The sequence below is a fragment of the Oncorhynchus mykiss genome, chromosome 20 (assembly GCF_057628025.1).
Source record: "Oncorhynchus mykiss isolate SJ-2025 chromosome 20, ASM5762802v1, whole genome shotgun sequence".
NCBI classification, from domain to species: domain Eukaryota; kingdom Metazoa; phylum Chordata; class Actinopteri; order Salmoniformes; family Salmonidae; genus Oncorhynchus; species Oncorhynchus mykiss.
In genome coordinates this window covers 42,516,314-42,542,446 of record NC_143041.1, presented here as the reverse complement: position 1 = coordinate 42,542,446, position 26,133 = coordinate 42,516,314, and the positions used below count along the sequence as shown (strand labels likewise).

The 26,133-nt window shown below is 47.0% G+C and overlaps 1 protein-coding gene across 7 annotated transcripts in view; it reads left to right on the top strand.

Annotated features, from left to right (window-relative positions):
* Positions 1 to 25,636, top strand: part of LOC110499449 (serine/threonine-protein kinase LMTK1) — a 93,125-nt gene extending 67,489 nt beyond the window's left edge. For 2 of the 7 annotated variants that reach the window (XM_036956306.2, XM_036956308.2), the window contains 11 exons: positions 3,468 to 3,547; positions 7,095 to 7,213; positions 7,690 to 7,777; positions 10,052 to 10,185; positions 12,441 to 12,647; positions 13,278 to 13,427; positions 14,184 to 14,389; positions 15,822 to 19,453; positions 24,489 to 24,612; positions 25,202 to 25,435; positions 25,543 to 25,636. In XM_036956306.2, coding sequence (XP_036812201.2) covers positions 3,468 to 3,547; positions 7,095 to 7,213; positions 7,690 to 7,777; positions 10,052 to 10,185; positions 12,441 to 12,647; positions 13,278 to 13,427; positions 14,184 to 14,389; positions 15,822 to 19,453; positions 24,489 to 24,612; positions 25,202 to 25,435; positions 25,543 to 25,574 — 5,006 coding nt within the window. In that variant the 3' untranslated portion in view covers positions 25,575 to 25,636. Of the gene's footprint in view, positions 1 to 1,404; positions 3,324 to 3,467; positions 3,548 to 4,190; positions 4,880 to 5,661; positions 7,214 to 7,689; positions 7,778 to 10,051; positions 10,186 to 12,440; positions 12,648 to 13,277; positions 13,428 to 14,183; positions 14,390 to 15,821; positions 19,454 to 24,488; positions 24,613 to 25,201; positions 25,436 to 25,542 lie in introns of those variants that run through there. The other 5 variants (XM_090213102.1, XM_036956309.2, XM_090213103.1 and 2 more) reach the window with 5 other exon arrangements.
* Positions 25,637 to 26,133: the final 497 nt, after the last annotated feature.

The window sequence follows — 26,133 nt, the reverse complement described above, 5'->3', positions numbered from 1 at the left end:
CACGCGCGCACACCCACACACACACGCGCGCACACACGCGCGCACACGCACACACACGCGCGTACACGCACACACACACACACGCGCACACACACACACCCATAAACACACACACACAAACAAACATCTGCCTGTAGTGTAATCACCCTGGCCCAGCTAGCCTACACAAGTGCTCCTTGGTATGCCAAGCATGCGAGAGCCAAACCCACGTTCTCTATCCCTCTCTTTCTCTCCCAGTCTTTCTCTCCCAGTCTTTCCTTATCTATCCGTAACAATAGCCCTGCTTGTCTGTTGACGTGTAAGATATGGGGCTGATGCATTCAGATACATTCATGACATCGGATTGTCGAGCCGAAATAATGACTCGTACGACACAGTTGGGTGTGGGTCAGTTCGTAGGTCAGTCTGCTGCTTGACCAGCCATTCCAATATACTGTTCCTCAAAGCCTGGGCTCATATACATAAAGCTTCTCAGAGTAGGAGTTCTGATCTAGGATCAGTTCTGTCTTTTAGATCATAATGAATATTATTATATGGACCTGATCCTAGATTAACACTCCTACTCTGAGACCCAGCACTTCAGTGGAGGGGGAGACATGAGAGTAATCTTGTCCCCAAGGTGCTTAACTCATAATGTTGAAATAAGATTGTGGACCATCACAGAAGAGTAGTGGAACAAGTTGTGGTACTGTAGGCCTATGCGGTTGTTTTCTGTATAGCTGTATGGTGTTTCTGTAGTGATTAGGAGGCCACACGGGGATGGTTAAGGGCGGGGGGCTTAGGCAGTTAGGGGGCTGAAGTCAGAACCTCCATCCGCTCTGACCACTCCCTATGATCTCACCACAAGACCATGTGGCTGCTGTCGGATGATCGACAGATATACTATCTTTCTTTCTTTCTATCTTTCTTTCTTTCTTTCTTCAGAGGTGTGTGTGTGCCCTCAGTACATTTCTATGGACAGACTCGTGCCATGACATTTCTTCACCTTTGTGTTCATGCTCCAGAACTAAATGAGGAAACGAGTGGAGATCATGGAAGCACACCGGAAAGAGAATGCATGTGCTGTTGTTTGACAAAATAACTGGAATAATATTACCACATTTTTAAAAAGTAATGCGTAATCTGATGATGTAACAGGTTATTTTTGAAATGCATTAACCCCCAACACTGTTCACCACTGTGTCACAGAGCTGCTAGATAATAGGCCTAGTGTCTGTGTGGTTGGTTCTTGCTGGTACCATACAGTCCCAGAGTTAGTACCCAGACAATGGCTGGGATTCTCTTCACAACAGATTCTGGATGAGCGAGCGCCCACATCCCAGGGAATGACTGGCCTCTGGAACATTACAGGGAATGGGCGTCAGATATGGCCCTCACACAGGGAGGGGTCTGTGTGGCCAGTCTGGGGGGTGGGCAAGGGGGTGACACTGCCACAAAAGATCTGTCTGTCCTCCTCTGTGAGAGTCATCAGTCGTTGTTGGGGGAGAGAGGGATGGCGAGATGGAGGGAATGAGAGAGGGGAAAGGACAGAGGATTAATGTTGCCGTCAGTCCATTCTCATTTGGATGTTTTTGGGACCGAGGCTGAGAGTGAGACAGCGCAGGCTGAGAGTGAGAAAGCGCAGGCTGAGAGTGAGAAAGCGCAGACTGAGAGTGAGAGAGCGCAGGCTGAGACTGAGAGAGAGCGCAGGCTGGGAGTGAGAGAGCGCAGGCTGGGAGTGAGAGAGCGCAGGCTGAGAGTGAGAGAGCGCAGGCTGAGACTGAGAGAGAGCGCAGGCTGAGACTGAGAGAGAGCGCAGGCTGAGAGTGAGAGAGCGCAGGCTGAGAGTGAGAAAGCGCAGGCTGAGAGTGAGAGAGCGCAGGCTGAGAGTGAGAGAGAGCGCAGGCTGAGACTGAGAGAGCGCAGGCTGAGAGTGAGAGAGCGCAGGCTGAGAGTGTGAGAGCGCAGGCTGAGAGTAGGATGACCAAGGCTGAGAGGGAGAGAGTGCAGGCTGAGAGTAGGATGACCAAGGCTGAGAGAGAGAGAGTGCAGGCTGAGAGTAGGATGACCGAGGCTGAGAGTGAGAGAGAGAGCAGGCTGAGAGTGAGAGAGGCTGAGAGTGAAAGAGAGCTCAGGCTGAGAGTGAGAGAGAGCGCAGGCTGAGAATGAGAGAGCGCAGGCTGAGAGTGAGAGAGCGCAGGCTGAGACTGAGAGAGAGCGCAGGCTGAGAGTGAGAGAGCTCAGGCTGAGAGTGAAAGAGAGCACCGGCTGAGAGTGAGAGAGAGCGCTGGCTGAGAATGAGAGAGCGCAGGCTGAGAGTGAGAGAGCGCAGGCTGAGAATGAGAGAGCGCAGGCTGAGAGTGAGAGAGCGCAGGCTGAGAATGAGAGAGTGCAGACTGAGAGTGAGAGAGCGCAGGCTGAGAGTGAGAGAGAGCGCTGGCTGAGAATGAGAGAGAGCAGGCTGAGTGTGAGAGCGCAGGCTGAGAGTAGGATGACCAAGGCTGAGAGGGAGAGAGTACAGGCTGAGAGTAGGATGACCGAGGCTGAGAGTGAAAGAGAGCGCCGGCTGAGAGTGAGAGAGAGTGCAGGCTGAGAATGAGAGAGCGCCGGCTGAGAGTGAGAGAGAGCGCAGGCTGAGAGTGAGAGAGCTCAGGCTGAGAGTGAAAGAGAGCACCGGCTGAGAGTGAGAGAGAGAGCTGGCTGAGAGTGAGAGAGCGCAGGCTGAGAGTGAGAGAGCTCAGGCTGAGAGTGAAAGAGAGCACCGGCTGAGGTGAGAGAGCACCGGCTGAGGTGAGAGAGCGCAGGCTGGTGTGTGCAGTGGAGAGGAAAGGATAGATGCAGGACACAGGTCATCACTGTGCTACTGACATATAGGTCAGGATGCAGCAAGGGGACAGGATGCTCTGCTACTGACTGAAAGAGGGAGAGCAGGGGTAGGCAACTACATTCAGCTGCGGGGTAATTTTTTGTTGGAGTGCATGGTCGGTGTGTCGGTAACATGTTTATAATAATTTGTACACTGCAAATTGACCACAACTTGTACCAAACCCCCAAAACAGATTGTATTTTAATAGAAAAATAACTTCAAACCTTGATTACATTGAGACACAATCACATATTTCTTTTTTTATTTGTGGGAGTATTTCAACTCATTTTTAGCTGAATTCCTGGTCATTTTACTGTATATATATTTTTAACCCCTCCCCCCAAAAAACTATTTTTTTGGACCATGTGTTTTGCTCACATTTTTGTGGAATATCAAAACAAGTCAACCTGGCGAAGATTGTGTCTTAGAGGATAGTTGACCTATTGCAAGATGGATGACTCATAATCGCAGGACGATGGTGTGTATTTGGCCAGATTACATTTTTCTGAGGCTTGGAATTAGAGAGTCATTGTCAGAAATAAAACCAATGCTGAATAATAGTTGTGTCGTAAGGTCATTCTCTAAAATCTCTGTTTTTTTTTTTTTTTATCTGTCTCCCAAGTCCAACTCCTGAAATCCACAGAAGTCGGCCGCCAGAGTCTTCTGTACCTGAAAGAGATCGGCGATGGCTGGTTCGGAAAGGTAAGACCACTCACTCTCTTTTTCTTGTCAATTCATTTGGGTTATTTTCACTGTGCTGGAAGCTACGATATGGGTTTATGAGAGGTAGCTAGATTAAATGTTCTGTCAACTTCGGCAGGCTCACGGTTGTTATGCGCTGAGCTGTGATCCTAGGTGTGTTTGAGTCAGCCTGTTTAAATGGCCGACACGCTACATTACCTGGAATGTGTGTCTGTATCGTTAATGATGGGCTGATCCACAAGCCTTTGATGTCTGCCTGCCTGACTGCCTGACTGACTGACTGCCTGCCTGACTGACTGCCTGCCTGACTGACGCTGTACAGAGAGGTATAGAACGCCGTGGAAAGACTGGGAGAGAACCATGTAGCCTGCCCTCGCAATGCAGCAGTTTTTAGTTAGCATTTCACTCTGTTTTTATTGTCAGATAACCATCTTACTCTGAGTGATGTGAATTAGCTACTGTAACACTAGATAACCATCTTACACTGAGTGATGGGAATTAGCTACTGTAAAACTAGATAACCATCTTACTCTGAGTGATGGGAATTAGCTACTGTACCACTAGATAACCATCTTACTCTGAGTGATGGGAATTAGCTACTGTAACACTAGATAACCATCTTACTCGGAATTATGGGAATTAGCTACTGTAACACTAGATAACCATTATACACTGAGTGATGGGAATTAGCTACTGTAACTCTAGATAACCATCTTACTCTGCGTGATGGGAATTAGCTACTGTAACACTAGATAACCATCTTACTCTGAGTGATGGGAATTAGCTACTGTAACACTAGATAACCATCTTACTCTAAGTGATGGGAATTGGTTATCTAGTGTTACAGTAGCTATCTTACTCTGAGTGATGAGAATTAGCTACTGTAACACTAGATAACCAATTCCCATCACTCAGAGTAAGATGGTTATCTAGTGTTACAGTAGCTATCTTACTCTGAGTGATGGGAATTAGCTACTGTACCACTAGATAACCATCTTACTCTGAGTGATGGGAATTAGCTACTGTACCACTAGATAACCATCTTACTCTGAGTGATGGGAATTAGCTACTGTAACACTAGATAACCATCTTACTCTGAGTGATGGGAATTAGCTACTGTAACACTAGATAACCATCTTACTCTGAGTGATGGGAATTAGCTACTGTAACACTAGATAACCATCTTACTCTGAGTGATGGGAATTAGCTACTGTAACACTAGATAACTGATTCTTGTCATTCTCTCGTTCCCTCCCTCTTTCTGTTTCTGTGTTCTGTTCCTTCTCACACTCATACACACATACTTTCCCCACACTTGTGTACCTTGACTGGGTATGTCCATTCGTGTGTGTGTCTCTGTGACTGCATGCATACCTCTCTGTGTGTCTCTGTGACTGCATGCATACTTCTCTGTGTGTCTCTGTGACTGCATGCATACCTCTCTGTGTGTCTCTGTGACTGCATGCATACTTCTCTGTGTGTCTCTGTGACTGCATGCATACCTCTCTGTGTGTCTCTGGGACTGCATGCATACCTCTCTGTGTGTCTCTGTGACTGCATGCATACTTCTCTGTGTGTCTCTGTGACTGCATGCATACCTCTCTGTGTGTCTCTGTGACTGCATGCATACCTCTCTGTGTGTCTCTGTGACTGCATGCATACCTCTCTGTGTGTCTCTGTGACTGCATGCATACCTCTCTGTGTGTCTCTGGGACTGCATGCATACCTCTCTGTGTGTCTCTGTGACTGCATATGCATACCTCTCTGTGTGTCTCTGTGACTGCATGCATACCTCTCTGTGTGTCTCTGTGACTGCATGCATACCTCTCTGTGTGTCTCTGTGACTGCATGCATACCTCTCTGTGTGTCTCTGTGACTGCATGCATACCTCTCTGTGTGTCTCTGTATCTCCTGGTCTGTCTCTTGTTGGTCTCTTTATGAATCTGCATGTACTGTGTGTGCTTCTCTGTGCATCTCTCTATTTCCTGTGTATGTCTCCTGGTGTATCTCTCTATTTCCTGTGTATGCCTCTCTGTCTCTGTACATCTCTCTATTTCCTGTGTATGCCTCTCTGTCTCTGTGCATCTCTCTATTTCCTGTGTATGCCTCTCTGTCTCTGTACATCTCTCTATTTCATGTGTATGCCTCTCTGTCTCTGTGCATCTCTCTATTTCCTGTGTATGCCTCTCTGTCTCTGTACATCTCTCTATTTCCTGTGTATGCCTCTCTGTCTCTGTACATCTCTCTATTTCATGTGTATGCCTCTCTGTCTCTGTGCATCTCTCTATTTCCTGTGTATGCCTCTCTGTCTCCTGGTGTATCTCTCTATTTCCTGTGTATGCCTCTCTGTCTCTGTGCATCTCTCTATTTCCTGTGTATGCCTCTCTGTCTCCTGGTGTATCTCTCTATTTCCTGTGTATGCCTCTCTGTCTCCTGGTGTATCTCTCTATTTCCTGTGTATGCCTCTCTGTCTGTGCATCTCTCTATTTCCTGTGTATGTCTCCTGGTGTATCTCTCTATTTCCTGTGTATGCCTCTCTGTCTCTGTACATCTCTCTATTTCCTGTGTATGCCTCTCTGTCTCTGTGCATCTCTCTATTTCCTGTGTATGCCTCTCTGTCTCTGTACATCTCTCTATTTCATGTGTATGCCTCTCTGTCTCTGTGCATCTCTCTATTTCCTGTGTATGCCTCTCTGTCTCTGTACATCTCTCTATTTCCTGTGTATGCCTCTCTGTCTCTGTACATCTCTCTATTTCATGTGTATGCCTCTCTGTCTCTGTGCATCTCTCTATTTCCTGTGTATGCCTCTCTGTCTCCTGGTGTATCTCTCTATTTCCTGTGTATGCCTCTCTGTCTCTGTGCATCTCTCTATTTCCTGTGTATGCCTCTCTGTCTCCTGGTGTATCTCTCTATTTCCTGTGTATGCCTCTCTGTCTCCTGGTGTATCTCTCTATTTCCTGTGTATGCCTCTCTGTCTGTGCATCTCTCTATTTCCTGTGTATGCCTCTGTCTCTGTGTGTCTCTCTATTTTCTGTGTATTCCTCTCTGTCTCTGTGTGTCTCTCTTTTTCCTGTGTATTCCTCTCTGTCTCTGTGTGTCTCTCTATTTCCTTGCATTTGTGTGACTGTCCACCTTTCACCTGAATGTGTGGGTCCTCCTCAACCATGTTTGTCCTCAACAATCATCACCACCATGTGTGTGTACTGTTTGGGAATTATTGTTTTGTTTCTGTGTGTCTCTCTGTGTTTCTGTCTTTATGTGTCTCTCTGTCTGTCTTTCTGTCTCCGTGTGTCTCTCTGTCTGTTTCTCTGTCTGTTTCTCTGTCTGTCTGTCTGTCTGTCTGTCTCTATTTGTGTCTCTCTGTTTGACTTTGTGTGTATATCTTCCATTCCAATCTCTCCTCATGTCTGTCTGTGTGTACCCTGTGTGTGTGTCTGTGTGTGTGTGTCTCTCATGTGTGTACCCTGTGTGTGTGTGTGTGTGTCTGTGTGTGTGTGCGTCTCCCATGTGTGTGCCCTGTGTGTGTCTGTGTGGCTCCCATACCAGGTTCTCCTGGGGGAGGTGAATGCGGGCCTCAGCTCCACCCAGGTGGTGGTTAAGGAGCTCAAGGCCAGTGCCAGCGTTCAGGACCAGATGCACTTCCTGGAGGAGTCCCAGCCATACCGGTGAATAGACTTTCTCTGTCTCTATCTGTTCATCAGGCTTAAGTCATGTTTCAGTCAGGCCAATCATATCAATATTATGATCAGTGATTAGTTAGTTCATTGACTATAACTGCCTTGAAAGTGAGGAATCTAACATTAAGTAGCCCTATTTTGAGATGTGAGATATTACGATCTCTTTCAATAATGGCAGGAATGGAGGAGGTCTTTATTCCGGTGAGATGGCTAAGGCGAACACCGCCATGTTTTGTTTTGCCCAACCTAGATCGAGGCACAGACACAGTCTCAATGGGGATAGCTGAGCTGACTGTGCTAGTGGCAGACTCCACTAAGCTGACAGGCTGGCTAACAGCCTGCTGCGTGGCCTGTACCCAACTCTCTGCCATTCTACCAGTGTTTTGTGCCTCCTCTAACTCTGCCATTCTGCCAGTGTTTTGTGCCTCCACTAACTCTCTGCCATTGTGCCCGTCCGCCTCCAGTGCCCTCCAGCACCCAGCGCTCCTACATTGCCTGGCGCAGTGCACTGAAGTCACCCCCTACCTGCTGGTCATGGAATTCTGCCCTCTGGTGAGTACTGGACTGGATTGGACTGTCATTGCATCACTGTATATAGAACTATCTGTCTGTGGCCATTGCAGTCAGTAGCCTGCTGGACTGGCTGGAGTTCTATTGCTACAGTAACTCTCTATGACCAGTGAGTGACCAGTGTACAGTATGTATAACAACCATCATGTACTGGACTAGACTGGACCCTCACTTCACCACTGTGTCTCTCTTTCTCCAGACATTGTAGTCAGTTTAAGACAGGGTTTCCTAAACTTGGTCCTGAACCCCCCCCCCCCTCCCCCTGGGTGCATGTTTTGGTTTTTGCCCTAGCACTACACAGCTGATTCATTAATCAAGGCGTGATGATGAGTTGGTCATTTGAATCAGCTGTGTAGTGATAGGGTGAAAAAGCAAACGTACAGCCAGGACCGAGTTTGGGAAACGCTGCTCTAAAACACTTGAGTGTGACGATAGATTATATTTGGATGCATTCAACTGCCCCCCAGTGGCCAGATATTGTATTACTTGCTTAGTGGGCAATCAAATGATCATGTGGTGTCCTGTCCATTCTGAGGGAAGACCTCTATTTTTTTTCCACTTAGGTTGGAGTCATTAAAACTCGTTTTTCAACCACTCCACACATTTCTTGTTAACAAACTATAGTTTTGGCAAGTCTGTTAGGACATCTACTTTGTGCATGGCATAAGTCATTTTTCCAACAATTGTATACAGACAGATTATTTCACTTATAATTAATTCACTGTATCACAATTTCAGTGGGTCAGAAGTTTACATACACTAAGTTGACTGTGCCTTTAAACAGCTTGGATTCCAGAAAATTATGTCTTGGTTTTAGAAGCTTCTGATAGGCTACTTGACATAATTTGAGTCAATCGTAGGTGTACTTGTGGATGTATTTCAAGGCCTACCTTCAAACTCAGTGCCTCTTTGCTTGACATCATGGGAAAATTAAAAGAAATCTTCCAAGACCTCAGAAAAAAAATTGTAGACCTCCACAAGTCTGGTTCATCCTTGGGAGCAATTTCCAAACACCTGAAGGTACCAGGTTCATCCGTACAAACAATAGTACACAGGTACAAAAGTATCTATAGCCACAGTAAAACGAATCCTATATCGACATAACCTGAAAGGCCTCTCAGCAAGGAAGAAGCCACTGCTCTAAAACCGCCATTAAAAACCAGACTACGGTTTGCAACTGCGCATGGGGACAAAGGAGGAATGTCCTCTGGTCTGTTGAAACAAAAATAGAACTGTTTGGCCATAATAACCATCGTTATGTTTGGAGGAAAAAGGGGGAGGCTTGCAAGTTGAAGAACTCCATCCCAACCGTGAATCACAGGGGTGGCAGCATCATGTTGTGGCGGTGCTTTGCTGCAGGAGCGACTGGTGCACTTCACAAAATAGATGGCGTCATGAGAAATGAAAAAGCAACATCTCAAGACATCAGTCAGGAAGTTAAAGCTTGGTCACTAATAGGTCTTCCAAATGGACAATGACCAAGCATACATCCAAAGTTGTGGCAAAATGGCTTAAGGACAACAAAATCATGGTATTGGAGTGGCCATCACAAAGCCCTGACCTCAATCCTATAGAACATTTGTGGGCAGAACTGAAGAAGGTATGTGAGCAAGGAGGCCTACAAACCTGACTCAGTAACAGGAATGGTCCAAAAAGCTTGTGGAAGGCTACGACCCAAGTTAAACAATTTAAAGGCAATGCTACCAAATACTAATTGAGTGTATGTAAACTTCTGACCCACTGGGAATGTGATGAAAGAAATAAAAGCTGAAATAAATCATTGTCTCTACTATTATTCTGACATTTCAAATTCTTAAAATAAAGTAGTGATCCTAACTGACCTAAAACAGGGCATTTTTACTAGGAATAAATGTCAGGAATTGTGAAAAACTGAGTTTAAATGTATTTGGCTAAGGTGTATGTAAACCTCTGATTTCAACTGTAACTGCACTCATTGACTACCTACCTACACTGTTTTCACTTCCAAAAAGTCCTTCAGCCTATAGTAACTCGAGACCTAATTGTAGTGTAACTATTTGTGTAAGCATCATCCGTGTTATACTATAACTGTGTCAATATCTATTGTATCTCTGCTATATATCCACCAGGGTGGGGGTCAATCCCCTTTAAATTCTAGTATATTCAGGAAGTACACTGACATTCCATTTCTCAACTTGTGGAATTAGAATTTTGTTTACTTTCTGAATTGGCTGGAATTATTATGGGATTGACCACACCTCCTCCTCATGTCACCAGGGTGATGTGAAAGGGTACCTGCGGAGCTGTCGGGCTTCAGACACAATGACCCCTGAACCCCTGATCCTGCAGAGGATGGCCTGTGAGATCGCCTCAGGACTCCTGCACCTGCACAAACACAACTTCATACACAGGTGTGTGTCGCTCCGTTTATCTGTCTCTGCCACGAACTGTCGATTGATTGACTGATTGATTGATTTTCATTCATCAGTAAAACAACAATATACATACACACACAGTACATACAGAAAACGTGACCAGGAAGTCAGAGACTTATTTTAGTTCTGACCCCTTGGTACATATACAGTGACTTTTGAAAGTATTCAGACTCCTTGACTTTTCCATGTTTTTAATGTTACAGCCTTATTCTAAAATAGATTTAAAAAAAAAATTAAATCCTCAGCAATCTACACACAATACCCCATAATGACAAAGTGAAAAAAGTTTTTTAGAAATTTTAGCAAATGTATTAAAAATAAAAGAGAAATACTTAATTTCATAAGTATTCTGACCATTCGCTATGAGACTCGAAATTGAGCTCAGGTGCATCCTGTTTCCATTGATCAGCCTTGAGATGTTTCTACAACTTCATTGGAGTCCATCTGTGGTAAATTCAATTGATTGGACATGATTTGGAAAGGCTCACACCTGTCTATATAAGGTACCACAGTTGACAGTGCATCTCAGTGCAAAAACCAAGCCATGAGGTCAAGGCACAGATCTGGGGAAGGGTACCAACACATTTCTGCAACATTAAAAGTTGCAGAAATGGGAGAATCTTCCAGAAAAACAACCATATCTGTAGCACTCCACCAATCTTGCCTTCATGTTAGAGTGGCCCCCATTGGAGTAGCCCCCATTGGAGTTTGCCAAAAAGGCACCTAAAAGACTCTCAGACCATGAGAAACAAGATTCTCTGGTCTGATGAAACAAAGACTGAACTACTTGAATACCAAGCATCATGTCTGGAGGAAACCTGGCACCATCCCTATGGTGAAGCATGGTGTTGGCAGCATCATGCTGTGGAGATGTTTTTCAGAGGCAGGAACTGGGGGACTAGTCAGGATCGAGGCAAAGATGATTGCTGCAAAGAACAGCGAGATCCTTGATGAAAACCTGCTCCAGAGCGCTCAGGACCTTAAACTGGGGCAAAGGTTCACCTTCCAACAGGACAATGACCCTAAGCACACAGCCAAGACAATGCAGGAGTGGCTTCGGGACAAGTCTCTGAATGTCCTTGAGTGGCCCAGCCAGAGCCCGGACTCGAACCCGATCGAACATCTCTGGAGAGATCTGAAAATAGCTGTGCAGCGACGCTCCCCATCCAACCTGACAGAGCTTGAGAGTATCTGCTGAGAAGAATGGGAGAAACTCCCCAAATACAGGTGTGCGAAGCTTGTAGCGTCATACCCCCCAAAAAAACTCTCAACGCTGTAATCGCTGCCAAAGGTGCTTCAACAATGTACTGAATAAAGGGTCTGAGTACGTAACGTAAATGTGATATTTCAGTTTTTTGTTTTGTAATTATGGGGTATTGTGTGTAGATTGATGAGGGGGAAAAACTATTTATTACATTTTGTAATGTAACAAAATGTGGAAAAAGTCAATGGGTGTAAATACATTCTGAAGGTACTGTGTATGTATATACAGTTACATAGATACAGACACAAGTTGTACTTGTTATACTACAAACCACTCAAAGCCGTTGTATGATACTGATATCACCCTGACGACTGTTACCCAGTAGTCACCGTATTCTCCTTCTGGAGAAACCTAGAATGGCTGGGTTGAGGCTAGTTTACCAGAATCCCACAGCTGTGATTGGTTGGCTCTTCTTCCTGGTTCCTGTTGGTTTCTTCCTGTAACAATATCCTGGTGCTGCCTGAGTGCCTTTTCATAGACTCCAGCATCAGTGATTTTGTTGCAGGGGGGGACCCCTTCTCTCCAGAGTGACCCCTGCTCTTCCTTTCACTGTCTACAACATCCACTTAATGAGGAATGAGGTCTTGTATGGTTCAATCGGTAGGGCATGGTGGTTGCTATGCCAGGATTGTGATGGTGGTTGCTATGTCAGAATTGTGATGGTGGTTGCTATGTCAGAATTGTGATGGTGGTTGCTATACCAGCATAGGGCTGCCGATACGTAAAATGTATGCACGGGTAAGTTGTGTCTGCTCAATGACATGTATCATTATTAGGAACGGTTTGAATTGATAAGTAGCCATGTACGACATTTATTGACTGAATTTCTACAAGACTTTTAGTACAGTGTTGAACATGTCAGGCTACCCGTGGGTGGTGACACCGTGACAACTTGACTGTTATGCATAGCCATCAATCAGTTATCTTCTAATGTACAGATGTGTTCTCTGTCGTCGTCCCCCCGCAGTGACCTGGCCCTGAGAAACTGCCTGCTGACCGCTGACGTCACAGTGAAGATCGGAGACTACGGCCTGTCACACAACAAGTACAAAGACGACTACTTTGTGACGTCAGACCAGATGTACGTGCCCCTGCGTTGGATCGCTCCAGAACTCATAGATGAAGTCCATGGCAACCTTCTGGTGGTAGACCAGAGCAAACAGAGCAACGTCTGGTAATGAATCATTTAATTAACCAATCAGTCAGTATGGGTAGTCCATGGCAACCTTCTGGTGGAGAGAGCTCAGTTGGTAGAGCACGGACCTTACAACGCTTCGATAGTGTGTTTGATTCCGGAGATCATGGTAGAGATAGCATTCAGAACCCAATGATCTAGTGTTACACGTTCCACCCTATGGGCCAGTTTCCCTGACTCACATTCAGCCAAATCCTGGACTATGAACAACCTCAATGCGTTTTAGTCTAGGACTTGGCTGAATCTGTATCCGTCCGGAAAAATGGCCCTATCTGGAAACCGACACCATAAAATATGTGAACGTAATTAGGGGTTCACAGCAAAACCTATTGTTATTCTTAATTAAAACAAAATCATTGACAAAGGATTTTTTTTATTGGTCAAAATAAGGATGAGTTATTGACAAATCATAAATCTGATTTTACGTGTCTATTTAAACCACTCTGTAAATCCACTCTGTCCTTTCTGTCCTTCTGTGAACCCCGTAGATATATTTGCCAAATGTTTTTCCCAATAAATATTGGTGGTTATGCTTCACGTGTTGTTCTTCTCCGTGATTCTATAGTGTGATGTGGAGTGGGTTTCTGTGGTCTTTCTGTTCTCTCTCAGGTCTCTGGGAGTGACTATCTGGGAGTTATTTGAGTTGGGGAACCAGCCGTACAGACAGTACTCAGACAGACAGGTGTTAACCTACGCCGTGAGGGAACAGCAGCTCAGACTGCCCAAGCCCCTGCTCAAAATACCCTTGGCAGAGCGCTGGTAAGTCACGCACGTACGCACACAAGGGAGCAACACAGGGGCACACACACACACACACAGCACAAACAATCTTACCTTTTCTCGTTCTAAACCTTAATAAGTCATCTGGGGCTCTCGCTCTATGTCCCGTCAATATCTTCTCATTCTAGTGGCTCGGTGAGACAGACATCATATGCTGTGTCCCAAACGGCGCTGTGTTCCCTATCCAGAGCACATGGCTCTGTTCAAAAGTAGCACACTAAATAGAGAATAGGGTGCGCATACATAAATATGACTGATGTGATGATGCGTAAAAGAAAATGGATGCGATCTCGTTATCTCTGGAGATGGGGGAGGTAATATAAACCCCATCTCTCATAGGGTAAGAATATGCTTGATTCCTCATCTCATCAATGGATTCCAATAAAAATGCAGATGCTGTGTGGTGATTTTCATTTTCTTCACATTTCATTTGCATCCCAAATCAAATCAAATGCATTTATATGGCCCTTCGTACATCAGCTGATATCTCAAAGTGCTGTACAGAAACCCAGCCTAAAACCCCAAACAGTAAGCAATGCAGGTGTAGAATGGAACCCTGTTGCTAAATGGAACCCTGTTGCTAAATGGAACCCTGTTGCTAAATGGAACCATATTCCCAAATGCACAACTTTTGGCCACAGCTAATAGATGAATTTGTGGTTCATTATATCTTCCTACATGTATCCCATGATTGTTGTAATGGTTATTGTGGTGTGTGTTCCCTCTTGCCACCAGGTATGAGGTGATGCAGTTCTGCTGGCTCCAACCAGACCAGAGGCCCAATACAGAGGAGGTCCACCTGTTACTCAGCTACCTGTGTGCCAAGGGGGCCAGTGAGGCCGAGGAGGACTTTGAGAGACGCTGGAACTCCCTGCGTCCCAACCCCAACGCCGACCAACGAAGCAGCAGTCTTCATCACGGGGCCGGAGCCCTGGCCACTGGTACGTCATGTTCAGGCCACTTTTTATGGCTCATGATTACTTTGTATTCCGTGGGTTTTTTTTTAATGTCTCGCACACGTTGTGCGTCTCAGAAGAAAACAGAAACGGCTCTTTTCAGTATCACTTTAGTTTATTAAAGGGAAACTTCACCGCTGGTCACTGTTAAGGGTGTTTTTCCAGTCTCCCTACATCATTTTGATTGATGAGTGGGTGTTTCAGATGTAATTATGCACTATAGCAGTATTTGTTTTATTTTTGAGTGTTCAACCGATGACGTCATCAGTTGATTGAGCCTGCTGCCTGATATAAAAAATGTATGGAGTCATGTTTTGTAGCAACTATTGTGGCCGTTGTGTTTTGCCAATTGTACGATCACGCTAGGATGAGTAGATATGGTTGTCCTTGTTCAAGAGAGCCATTGAACTTGTCTCAACAATGTTCCTCTATACAAGGACATAACAGGATGTCTAGGTTTAGTACTATCCCTGGCTTTGTAAAGACTACAGCCTGACGGGAGCCCTACTAAGGTGCTATGAATTCTTGGATAGTGTGGTTTGCTTACAACCAGGAAAAGTAGATGGCCCGTTTCTACTGGTGAGATGTAGAAATGCTGATATTTGTACTGAGGATATTCTAGATTTTTATGACACATTATACAGTATGTTAATAGCATATTAATGGATATGACAGAGAAAGAGCAGCGCTAACATTTTCCATTAAGCTCTGCTGTTGTTTGATGTAAAATGTCCCCTTGGGAATTAACAAAGTGTCTGTTCTGTCTGTCTGTCTGTCTGTCTGTCTGTCTGTCTGTCTGTCTGTGTTCTGTCTGTTCTGTCTGTTCTGTCTGTCTGTCTGTCTGTCTGTCTGTTCTGTCTGTTCTGTCTGTCTGTGTATCTGTCTGGGTATCTGTCTGTCTGTCTGTGTGTCTGTCTGTTCGTTCTGTCTGTTCGTTCTGTCTGTTCGTTCTGTCTGTTCGTTCTGTCTGTTCGTTCTGTCTGTTCGTTCTGTCTGTCTGTCTGTCTGTCTGTTCTGTCTGTTCTGTCTGTTCTGTCTGTTCTGTCTGTCTGTCTGTCTGTTCTGTCTGTTCTGTCTGTCTGTGTATCTGTCTGGGTATCTGTCTGTCTGTCTGTGTGTCTGTCTGTTCTGTCTGTCTGTTCTGTCTGTTCTGTCTGTCTGTGTATCTGTCTGGGTATCTGTCTGTCTGTCTGGGTATCTGTCTGTCTGTCTGTGTATCTGTCTGTGTGTCTGTCTGTCTGTTCGTTCTGTCTGTCTGTCTGTCTGTTCTGTCTGTCTGTCTGTCTGTTCTGTCTGTCTGTTCTGTCTGTCTGTCTGTCTGTTCTGTGTATCTGTCTGTGTATCTGTCTGTCTGTCTGTGTATCTGTCTGTCTGTCTGTCTGTCTGTCTGTCTGTCTGCCTGCCTGCCTGCCTGCAGACCTTCCCTCCTCCTTCCCTCTGTTGGAGCAGTTCTCTGGATGTGACGGTTACCACAGCGAATCAGGAGATGATATACTGACCGTGACAGAGACCAGCCACGGTCTGAACTTCCAGTACAAGTGGGAGCAGACCCAGGCGGGGATCGGGGCGGAGCAGCCTTACCACCACGCTGCCTCATCCTCCAGCGGTACCCTGGGGGTCGTCAACCACCACTGTCAGGACCTATACTACCCAGGTGGAATGGTGGGGGGCAGTGGTGGGGTGGAGATGGAGGGTCTCACTCTGGGAGTGTCCCCTTCCTACTATGAGCACAAGACGCTGCATGTTTCTGGGGTCGGGGTCGGGGTGGTGCCGGTGCTCAGAGCCCGTAGTCCTTCAGTGAGCTCTGAGTACTACATCCGCATGGAGGAGCCTGGCGTGGACTACACCATGTACTCCTACAGCCCAGACTACCAGGGCAGCCATGGGAGCTTCCTGACCAGCAGTGGCAGTGCAGACTCAGGGGAGTGTATGATGGGGATGGGTCCCCCCCAGGCCCACTCCAAGCCTGTAGACTCCTACTGGTCAGCAGACGTCTGTAAAGATGGGGGTGTTGGAGCGTATAACTCGGACATCTCCCTGACAATGGAGCCCCATGTCTCTGACTCCAGCCCCATGAGACCATGGGAGGCTGGTCACTACGTCTCCTACAAGGACCAGGACGGGGGGTACTACTACGAACACTCACCTACCATGGGCATAGGCCACCACATGGGTCTGGGGATGGACCAGCATTACCTGATGGGGCGGGAACACTCTGCCCCCAAGCCCCATCTGGAGAGCTGGGGGTCCCGTAACCTGCGACAGGCCCTGGGAGAACTGGACAACCCTCTGGGGATATCTCCCTCCATCAGCACCCATCTCCAGGATGGCGGTCCTCCTTTTGGGGTAGGCGACCCCTACTTGGAGACAACCCAGGGCCCAGGCTCCGTCATTGGGGGGAGTAGCGTCACTGGCGGCTACTATGACATGATGGGTTCTCTGAGGAAACCCATGCCGACCATGCCAGACCACGCCCACTCAGTCAGCATCACTATGGCGTCGGAAGAGGCCCTCTTCATCTGTCTCCGGGACAACGACTCGGATGAAGAAGAGGATATATTCTCAGAGAGGCTGAGGAGCAGCAGTAGTAACCTCTCCAACCCCTCCGCTAACAACAACAGTCTAGGCCTGGGTCTAAGCCTTGGCCGTAATGGACAGGCTGGCTGTAGACAACTACAGGATCCCTATGAAGACTTCCACTACACTATGCCCACTACCGACATAGAGGACTCGTGGCCTGAAGAGCACTGCCTGACCTTCCACTCCTCTGTCTCTGCTGCAGTTAAACCCATAGACTATCTGGAGGCTACAGCGCCTTCGGCTAATGATAGTGGCTGTTTAGTCCTGGGGAACCATCATGCCCTGGTCACTTCAGGGGACACCTGTAATGCTTACATCTATTTGTGCCACGAGGGGGAAGGGGGGAGGGACGTAGAGCCGCCACCAATCGAGTGCTGCCACTCTCATTTCGTCGACCCCCTCACAGGCTTAGTGGTGCGGAACTACACCCGGGACGACTACAGCGATAAGATTGTAGACATACCCAACAACAAGGAAGAGAGTGTGAATCTGTCGCCAGCACCGGGAGGTCCTAAACCAATCCTAACGCACAACACTAAGACCAGCACAACCCCTCTAAACCACTCTGAGCAATATGTTGACATCACTATGGACGATACCCTTTCCATAGACCATAAGGAAGAGGTTAGTACGGAAGACAAAGGTGTTCTCACAGACCCTAAACCAGAGGGTGTGACTCTGACTAAGATTCTGACCCTCTCCTCAGTGAATGTTCCTGACCTAGTCCCCATGGTCGAGCAAGAGTCAGAGCTGAGCCATACGTTAGACAGCTGCTTAGACAGAGACCACTGCTCCAGCATTAGTCTAGTGGACATCTCTGACTGCTGCACCGACGACGATGAAGATGATGACATCACAGACTCGACCTCAGAGATCTTCGCCGACGAAACGTCGGTTGGGGACCCCAACGCTTCCCCTCCCCTGACCCGTCCCCTCAAGTCCCTGCAGAAGCAGATGGGAACCCCCAATTCCATGGCCTCCATGGACCTGATGCCTTCAGCAGTCGGCTCCACCTGCGAAGCTTTCAGCCCCTCCTCCAGCTCCTCCCACCCATCTAGCTCCTCCCCCAAGGCAATGGACAGTGGGTACGACACAGAGAACAATGAGAGCCCAGAGTTCGTCCCCAAGGAGCCCCACAATGAGCCTCGGGGCCCAGAGACATTCACCCAGCCACTGGGGGAGTCTGTCCTGGACACCAGCCTGGATGAGGAGGGGGAGGAGGGGGGGGAGGAGGCCGAAGTGGCCCCACTGGATGATGAGGATGAACCAACCCTGGATGAAGATGTGCCTCTAGCAGCCTCACAGACCACAGACAAAGAGAAGGGTCTGACCCCACTCAGTGAGAAGAACCCTTACAGGGACTCTGCCTACTTCTCTGACAATGAGAACGAACGTCTTTATAGGGATGAGGGGGGTGACAAAGTAGGGGGTGATGAAAGTGGAGGAGTGGAGGAGGGAGAAGTGGAAGAGAGGCTGACAGAGAAGAGGGAACTCAGCCCTCTTCAGATAGAGGAGGAAGTGGAGACCTCAGCTCTTCTTCTGGAGGAGAGTGAAGACCCAGAGATGGAAGCATGCCTGACAGAAGAGTGCACCCAGGATGAAGGGCTAGAGCTGGGGCTAGAGCTAGAGCTGGCCTCCATTCTCTCTGGAGAAGTAGAGGCAGGGTCGGAAGGATGGCCTGCCCAGGAGAAACCCTCTTCTCTGGGAGACTGGGCTGCAGAGGTGGTGGGGGCTATGGAGGAAGCCCTGGGTGAACTCCAGAGGAGCAGCAGTACTGAAACAAACTCTGGTACCAAGGAGAAGGAGGAAGAGGATGAAGGAGAACAAAGGGACATGGAGGACTCATCTGAAGCCTTAGAGACAGTAAACGTCCTAGAAGAAGCATTTACCAAAATGCCAGAGACCCTCGAGAAGGACGATAATGACGAAGAGAACAGTCCTCCCGCACGGCGTCGACGCTTCTCCTTCTCTCCTCCCCCTCCCTCCACCCCTCCTCTCTCCTCTCCTCCCCCTCCCTCCACCCCTCCTCTCTCCTCTCCTCTCCCTCCCTCCACCCCTCCTCTCTCCTCTCCTCTCCCTCCCTCCACCCCTCCTCTCTCCTCTCCTCTCCCTCCCTCCACCCCTTCTCCTCCTCTCCCCACGATGACTCCCCCTCTGGGCTGGGAGTTGCCCATGGATGGGGTGGAGGCGGACAAGGAGGACGTAGATGGTGACTCCGATGACAGTGAGTCAGACGAGGAGCTGAGCAGTTACAGTGTTCAGGACGAGCAGAGTGGAGGGGAAGAGAGCGGGGAGGAGAACCATGCTGTACCCGTTGTGTTGAGCGACTGTAGCGATGCTCATAACCTACGTAGTCTACTGAAGATGCCCACCCCGCTCACCACCGAGTTGCTCGCCGATGACCTGGTGGAACGCAAGAAGAAAGTGGTGTCCTTTTTTGATGACGTCACCATTTACCTGTTTGACCAGGTGAGTAGGGGTAGTGGTAGTAGTGGTAGTGGTGGTAGTGGTAGTGGTGATGGTAGTGGTAGGAGTGGTAATTGTTGTGGTGGTGGTTGTGGTGGTAGTGGTGCTGGTGGGAGGGGTGGTAGTTGTGGTAGTGGTGGTGGTGGTCATGGTAGTGTTTGTGATAGTGGTGGTGGTCTTGGTAGTGTTTGTGATAGTACTGGTGGTAGTGGTGGTGGTGGTGGTGGTGCTGGTGGGAGGGGTGGTAGTTGTGGTGGTCATGGTAGTGTTTGTGATAGTGGTCATGGTAGTGTTTGTGATAGTGGTGGTGGTCATGGTAGTGTTTGTGATAGTAGTAGTGGTGGTGGTAGTGTGGGTAGTGATATTGGTGGTGGTGGTGGTAATAGTAGTATTGGTAGTGGTGATGGTGGTATTGGTAGTGGTAATAGTAGTATTGGTAGTGGTGATGGGGGTATTGGTAGTGGTAATAGTGGTATTGGTAGTGGTAATAGTAGTATTGGTAGTGGTAATAGTAGTATTGGTAGTGGTAATAGTGGTATTTGTAGTGGTAATATTAGTATTGGTAGTGGTGATGGTGGTATTGGTAGTGGTAATAGTGGTAATAGTAGTATTGGTAGTGGTAATAGTAGTATTGGTAGTGGTAATAGTGGTATTGGTAGTGGTAATAGTGGTATTGGTAGTGGTAATAGTAGTATTGGTAGTGGTAATAGTAGTAGTGGTAATAGTAGTATTGGTAGTGGTAATAGTAGTATTGGTAGTGGTAATAGTGGTAGTGGTAATGGTAGTATTGGTAGTGGTAATAGGGGTATTGGTAGTGGCAATGGTAGTATTGGTAGTGGTAATAGTAGTATTGGTAGTGGTAATAGTGGTATTGGTAGTGGTAATGGTAGTATTGGTAGTGGTAATATTGGCATTGGTAGTGGTAATAGTGGTAGTGGTGATGGTGGGGGTTGTGGTTGTAGTGGTGGTTGTTGTAGTACTAGTGGTGGTGGTAGTGGTCATGGTAGTGTTTGTGATAGTAGTGGTGGTGGTAGTGGTTTAGTAGTGGTGGTAGTGGTAATGGTAGTACTGGTGGTGGTGGTAGTGGTCATGGTAGTGTTTGGTAGTGGTAATATTGGCATTGGTAGTGGTAATAGTGGTAGTGGTGATGGTGGGGGTTGTGGTTGTAGTGGTGGTTGTTGTAGTACTAGTGGTGGTGGTAGTGGTCATGGTAGTGGTGGTGGTAGTGGTTGTAGTAGTGGTGGTAGTGGTGATGGTGGTAGTGGTGGTAGTGGTGGTGATATTAGTGGTGGTGGTGGTAGTGGTCGTAGTGATATTGGTGGCAATGGTGGTAGTAGTAGTGGTGGTGGTGGTCATGGTGATAGTGGGGATAGTGGTGGTAGCAGCGTAGTGGTGGTGATAGTGGTGTTAGTAGTTTTGGTGGTGGCTATAGTGGAAGTAGCGGTGGTGGTGGTAGTGGTGTTAGTGGTAGTGTTGGTGGTGGTAAAATTGGTGGTGGTAGATGTAGTGATGGTTTTAGTAGTGGTATTGGTGGTTGTAGTTGTGGTTTTAGTACTGTAGTTGTAGTGGTGGTAATGGTTTTGGTGGTAGTGGTAGCGGTAGTGGTGGTGGTAGTGGTAGCGGTGATGGTAGTATTGGTAGTGGTGATGGTGGTGGTAATGGTTTTGGTGGTAGTGGTAGTTGTGGTAATGGTTTTGGTAGTGGTGGTGATGGTTTTGGTGGTGGTGGTTTTGGTAGTGGTAGTGGTGGTGATGATTTTGGTGGTGGTTTTGGTGGTGGTGGTGGTGGTGATAGTTTTGGTGGTGGTGGTAATGGTTTTGGTGGTGGTAGTGGTGGTGGTGGTTTTGGTGGTGGTAATGGTTTTGGTAGTGGTAGTGGTAGTGGTAGTGGTGGTGGTGGTGGTGGTGGTAGTGGTGGTGGTAATGGTTTTGGTGGTGGTGGTGGTTTTGGTAGTGGTAGTGGTGGTGATGGTTTTCGTGATGGTTTTGGTAGTGGTAGTGGTGGTGGTGGTGGTGGTGGTTGTGGTGGTAGTGGTGGTGGTAATGGTTTTGTTGGTGGTGGTTTTGGTAGTGGTAGTGGTAGTTGTGGTGGTAATGGTTTTGGTAGTGGTAGTGGTGGTGGTGGTGGTGGTTTTGTTAGTGGTAGTGGTAGTGGTGGTGGTAATGGTTTTGGTGGTGGTGGTTTTGTTAGTGGTAGTGGTAGTGGTGGTGGTAATGGTTTTGGTGGTGGTGGTGGTGGTTTTGTTAATGGTTTTGGTGGTGGTGGTTTTGTTAGTGGTGGTGGTGGTGGTTTTTGTTAGTGGTAGTGGTAGTGGTGGTAGTGGTAGTGGTGGTGGTGGTTTTGTTAGTGGTGGTGGTGGTGGTTTTTGTTAGTGGTAGTGGTAGTGGTGGTAGTGGTGGTGGTGGTGGTGGGTTTTGTTAGTGGTAGTGGTGGTAGTGGTGGTGGTGGTGGTGGTTTTGTTAGTGGTAGTGGTGGTGGTGGTGGTTTTGTTAGTGGTAGTGGTGGTGGTAATGGTTTTGGTGGTGGTGGTGGTGGTTTTGTTAGTGGTGGTGGTGGTGGTGGTTTTGGTAGTGGTAGTGGTGGTGGTGGTTTTGGTAGTGGTAGTGGTAGTGGTGGTTTTGTTAGTGGTAGTGGTGGTTTTGTTAGTGGTAGTGGTAGTGGTGGTGGTGGTGGTTTTGTTAGTGGTAGTGGTAGTGGTGGTGGTAATGGTTTTGGTGGTGGTGGTTTTGTTAGTGGTAGTGGTAGTGGTGGTGGTGGTGGTTGTGGTGGTAATGGTTTTGGTAGTGGTAGTGGTGGTGGTGGTGGTTTTGTTAGTGGTAGTGGTAGTGGTGGTGGTTGTGGTGGTAATGGTTTTGGTGGTGGTAGTGGTAGTGGTGGTGGTGGTGGTGGTTGTGGTGGTAATGGTTTTGGTGGTGGTAGTGGTAGTGGTGGTGGTGGTGGTGGTTTTGTTAGTGGTAGTGGTAGTGGTAGTGGTAGTGGTGGTGGTTTTGGTGGTGGTAGTGGTAGTGGTGGTGGTGGTGGTGGTTGTGGTGGTAATGGTTTTGGTGGTGGTAGTGGTAGTGGTGGTGGTGGTGGTTGTGGTGGTAATGGTTTTGGTGGTGGTAGTGGTAGTGGTGGTGGTGGTTTTGTTAGTGGTAGTAGGTGTCACTCACAGATGAAGTGAAACAAGTTAAAGGGTAGTTGCTACATTCCCTAAGTTCGTTTTTCTGCTTTTCTCATTAAATCTAATTCACAGACATGATATTGTTCCTAGGTAACTTGAATTAAACTAGACATACTACTGAACTGTATATATACAGTTGAAGTCGGAAGTTTACATACACTTAGGTTGGAGTCATTAAAACCCGTTTTTAAACTACTCCACAAATTTCTTGTTAACAAACTATAGTTTTGGCAAGTCGGTTAGGACATCTACTTTGTGCATGACACAAGTCATTTTCCAACAATAGTTTACAGACAGATTATTTCACTTATATCTCACTGTATCACAATTCCAGAAGTTAACATACACTAGGTTGACTGTGCCTTTAGAAGCTTCTCATGGGCTAATTGACATAGTTTGAGTCAATTGGAGGTGTTCCTGTGGATGTATTTCACCATGCGACCACGCAGCCGTCATACCGCTCAGGAAGGAGACGTGTTCTGTCTCCTAGAGATGAACGTACTTTGGTGCGAAAAGTGAAAATCAATCCCAGAACAAGAGCAAAGGACCTTGTGCAGATGCTGGAGGAAACAGGTACAAAAGTATCTATAGCCACAGTAAAATTAGTCCTATATCAACATAACCTGAAAGGCCCCTCAGCAAGGAAGAAGCCACTGCTCCAAAACCGCCATAAAAAAGCTAGCCAACAGTTTGCAACTGCATATGAGGACAACGATCGTACTTTTTGGGAAAAATGTCCATAATAACCATTGTTATGTTTGGAGGAAAAAAAGGGAGGCTTGCAAGCCGGAGAACACCATCCCAACCGTGAAGCACGGGGGTGGCAGCATCATGTTGTGGGGGTGCTTTGCTGTAGGAGGGACTGCTGCACTTCACAAAATAGATGGCATCATGAGGTAGGAAAATTATGTGGATATATTGAAGCAACATCTGAAGACATCAGTCAGGAAGTTAAAGCTTGGTCGCAAAAGTTATGGCAAAATGGCTTAAGGAAAACAAAGTCTAGGTATTTGAGTGGCCATCACAAAGCCCTGACATCAATCCCGTTGAAAATTTGTGGGCAGAACTGAAGAAGCATGTGCGAGCAAGGAGACCTACAAACCTGACTCAGTTACACCAGCTCTGTCAGGAGGAATGGGACAGAATTCACCCAATTTATTGTGGGAAGCTTGTAGAAGGCTACCTGAAACATTTGACCCAAGTTAAATAATTGAAATGCAATGCTACCAAATACTAATTGAGTGGATGTAAACTTCTGACCCACTGGGAATGTGGTGAATGAAATAACAGCTGAAATATATCATTCTCTCTACTATTATTCTGACATGTCACATTCTTAAAATAAAGTGGTGATCCTAACTGACCTAAGACAATGCATTTTAACTAGCAATAAATGTCAGGTATTGTGAAAAACTGAGTTTAAATGTATTTGGCGAAGGTTTTTCTTACGCGCTACACGCTTCAACACTCGGCGGTCCTGTTCTGTGAACTTGTGTGACCTACCACTTCGCGGCTGAGCCGTTGTTGCTCCTAGAAGTTTCCACTTCACAATAACAGCACTTACAGTTGACCGGGGCAGCTCGAGCATGGCAGAAACCTGATGAACTGACTTGTTAGAAAGGTGGCATCCGATGACGGTGTCACGTTGAAAGTGACTGAGCTCTTCAGTAAGGCCCCTTCTACTGCCAATATGTGTCTATGGAGATTGCATGGCTGTGTGCTTGATTTTGTACACCTGTCCACAACGAGTGTTGTTGAAATTGCCGAATCCAGTAATTTGATGGGGTGACCACATAGTTTTGTATATACTGTATACTGTATATTAATTTGAAATGCACAATAGCCATAGCTGTACCCTGTACTGTCCATTTCCAGCAGAGTCCCACTAAAGAGCTGGCTGAGCATGGGTTCTCTCCAGGGGCTGAGACCAGCGGACAGGGTTCACTGGTCAAACAACCAACCTCTGATGACTCCTCAGATGGAAATATCTCAGAAGAGAGTAAGTGCACTCGTCCAGAGTCCACTACTTACATTGAAACATTGATTTAAGTCAATCGGAATTTAATTTCACAATCAATCTCAAATCTATGAGTTTAGATGTGTAAAATATAATTTGGCAGATATGTCAAAACTGCTCTCTTTTCCTTTCTCCCTTCCTCTCTCTCGCTCGCTGTCTCTCTCTCTTCCCTTCTCCCTCTCCCTCTTTCTCTTCCTTTCTTCCTTCCTCTCTCTCTTGCTCTTCCACTCTCTCTTCCCGTCTCCCTCTCTCTTTCTCCTCCCTTCTCCCTTCCCCTCTCTCTCTCTCTCTCTCTTCCCTTCTCCCTTCCTCTCTCTCTCTCTTCCCTTCTCCCTTCCTCTCTCTCTCTCTCGGTCTTCCCTTCTCCCTTCCTCTCTCTGTTCCTCCCTCTCTCGCTCTTCCTTTGTCCCTACCAACCTACCTACCTCCATCTCTATCCCTTTCTCCCTTCCTCTCTCTCTCTTCCTTCACCTACCTACCTACCTACCTACCTACCTACCTACCTACCTACCTACCTACCTACCTACCTACCTACCTACCTACCTACCTACCTCTCTCTCTCTCTCTCCAGGTGCAGGGTATGAGTGGGAGGATGACTTCCCCCTTTTGCCCATTCCAACTTCCTCATCCAAGATGGCTGCCTCCTCCTCAGGCTCATCCCCCTCCGTACCCAGGCTGTCCTTCACCTCTAAGGCCCCGGAGCCCAAACCAGCAGTGCGGTACTCCCGCTTCACAGTCTCCCCAAGCCACGTGTCTCGCTTCTCCATCACACACGTCTCTGACTCTGATGTGGACTCTGGTCCAGGTGGGTCCTGGTGACAGACACAAACACTTCTTGAGGATAAGTAATTGTATGGATTTTGCATAGTGGATAATGACGCGTTCTGTCTGTCTGTCTGTCTGTCTGTGCAGGGAGCAGTGAGGATGGAGACAGAGTATTATAGAACCACACAGCCACCCAGAAACTGCAGGAACTGCACCGTATAAACATGTCTGAGCCTCTAAACATGACTTTTGTTTGGTGCTTTTTTTGGACATCAGCTTTCTGAAAAGACAGTGCCTGATTGTTTATGAACACTTTTTGAACGGAGTCTGTACAATGGATGTGAAAGCGGAGAATCAACACCGATGAGAATATATAAAATACTAAAGGATGATAATATACACATACACAGAAGAATATCTGTTTTTCAAAATAACTTGAATGATGGTAAAGACATACATTCAACGTATTTTTGGGAACGAAGAGAGAAACTTAAGGACAAACGTGTTGCTCGTTTGCCACCATAGACACTCATTATCAGCATGTTATGGAGAACCACACAACATTACCGCTTGTTACGTGGAAGACAAGACAATCATTTTATTGATCAACTGTTTAACATAGATATCAAAACAGAAGACACAATTTACAGAAAACCCCTCTCAGAGACGGAGGGAGTGAAAAGCAATTAAGGAAAGGACACGATGGTTTTTTTTTCCATCAAATGATCAGTGTTTGAA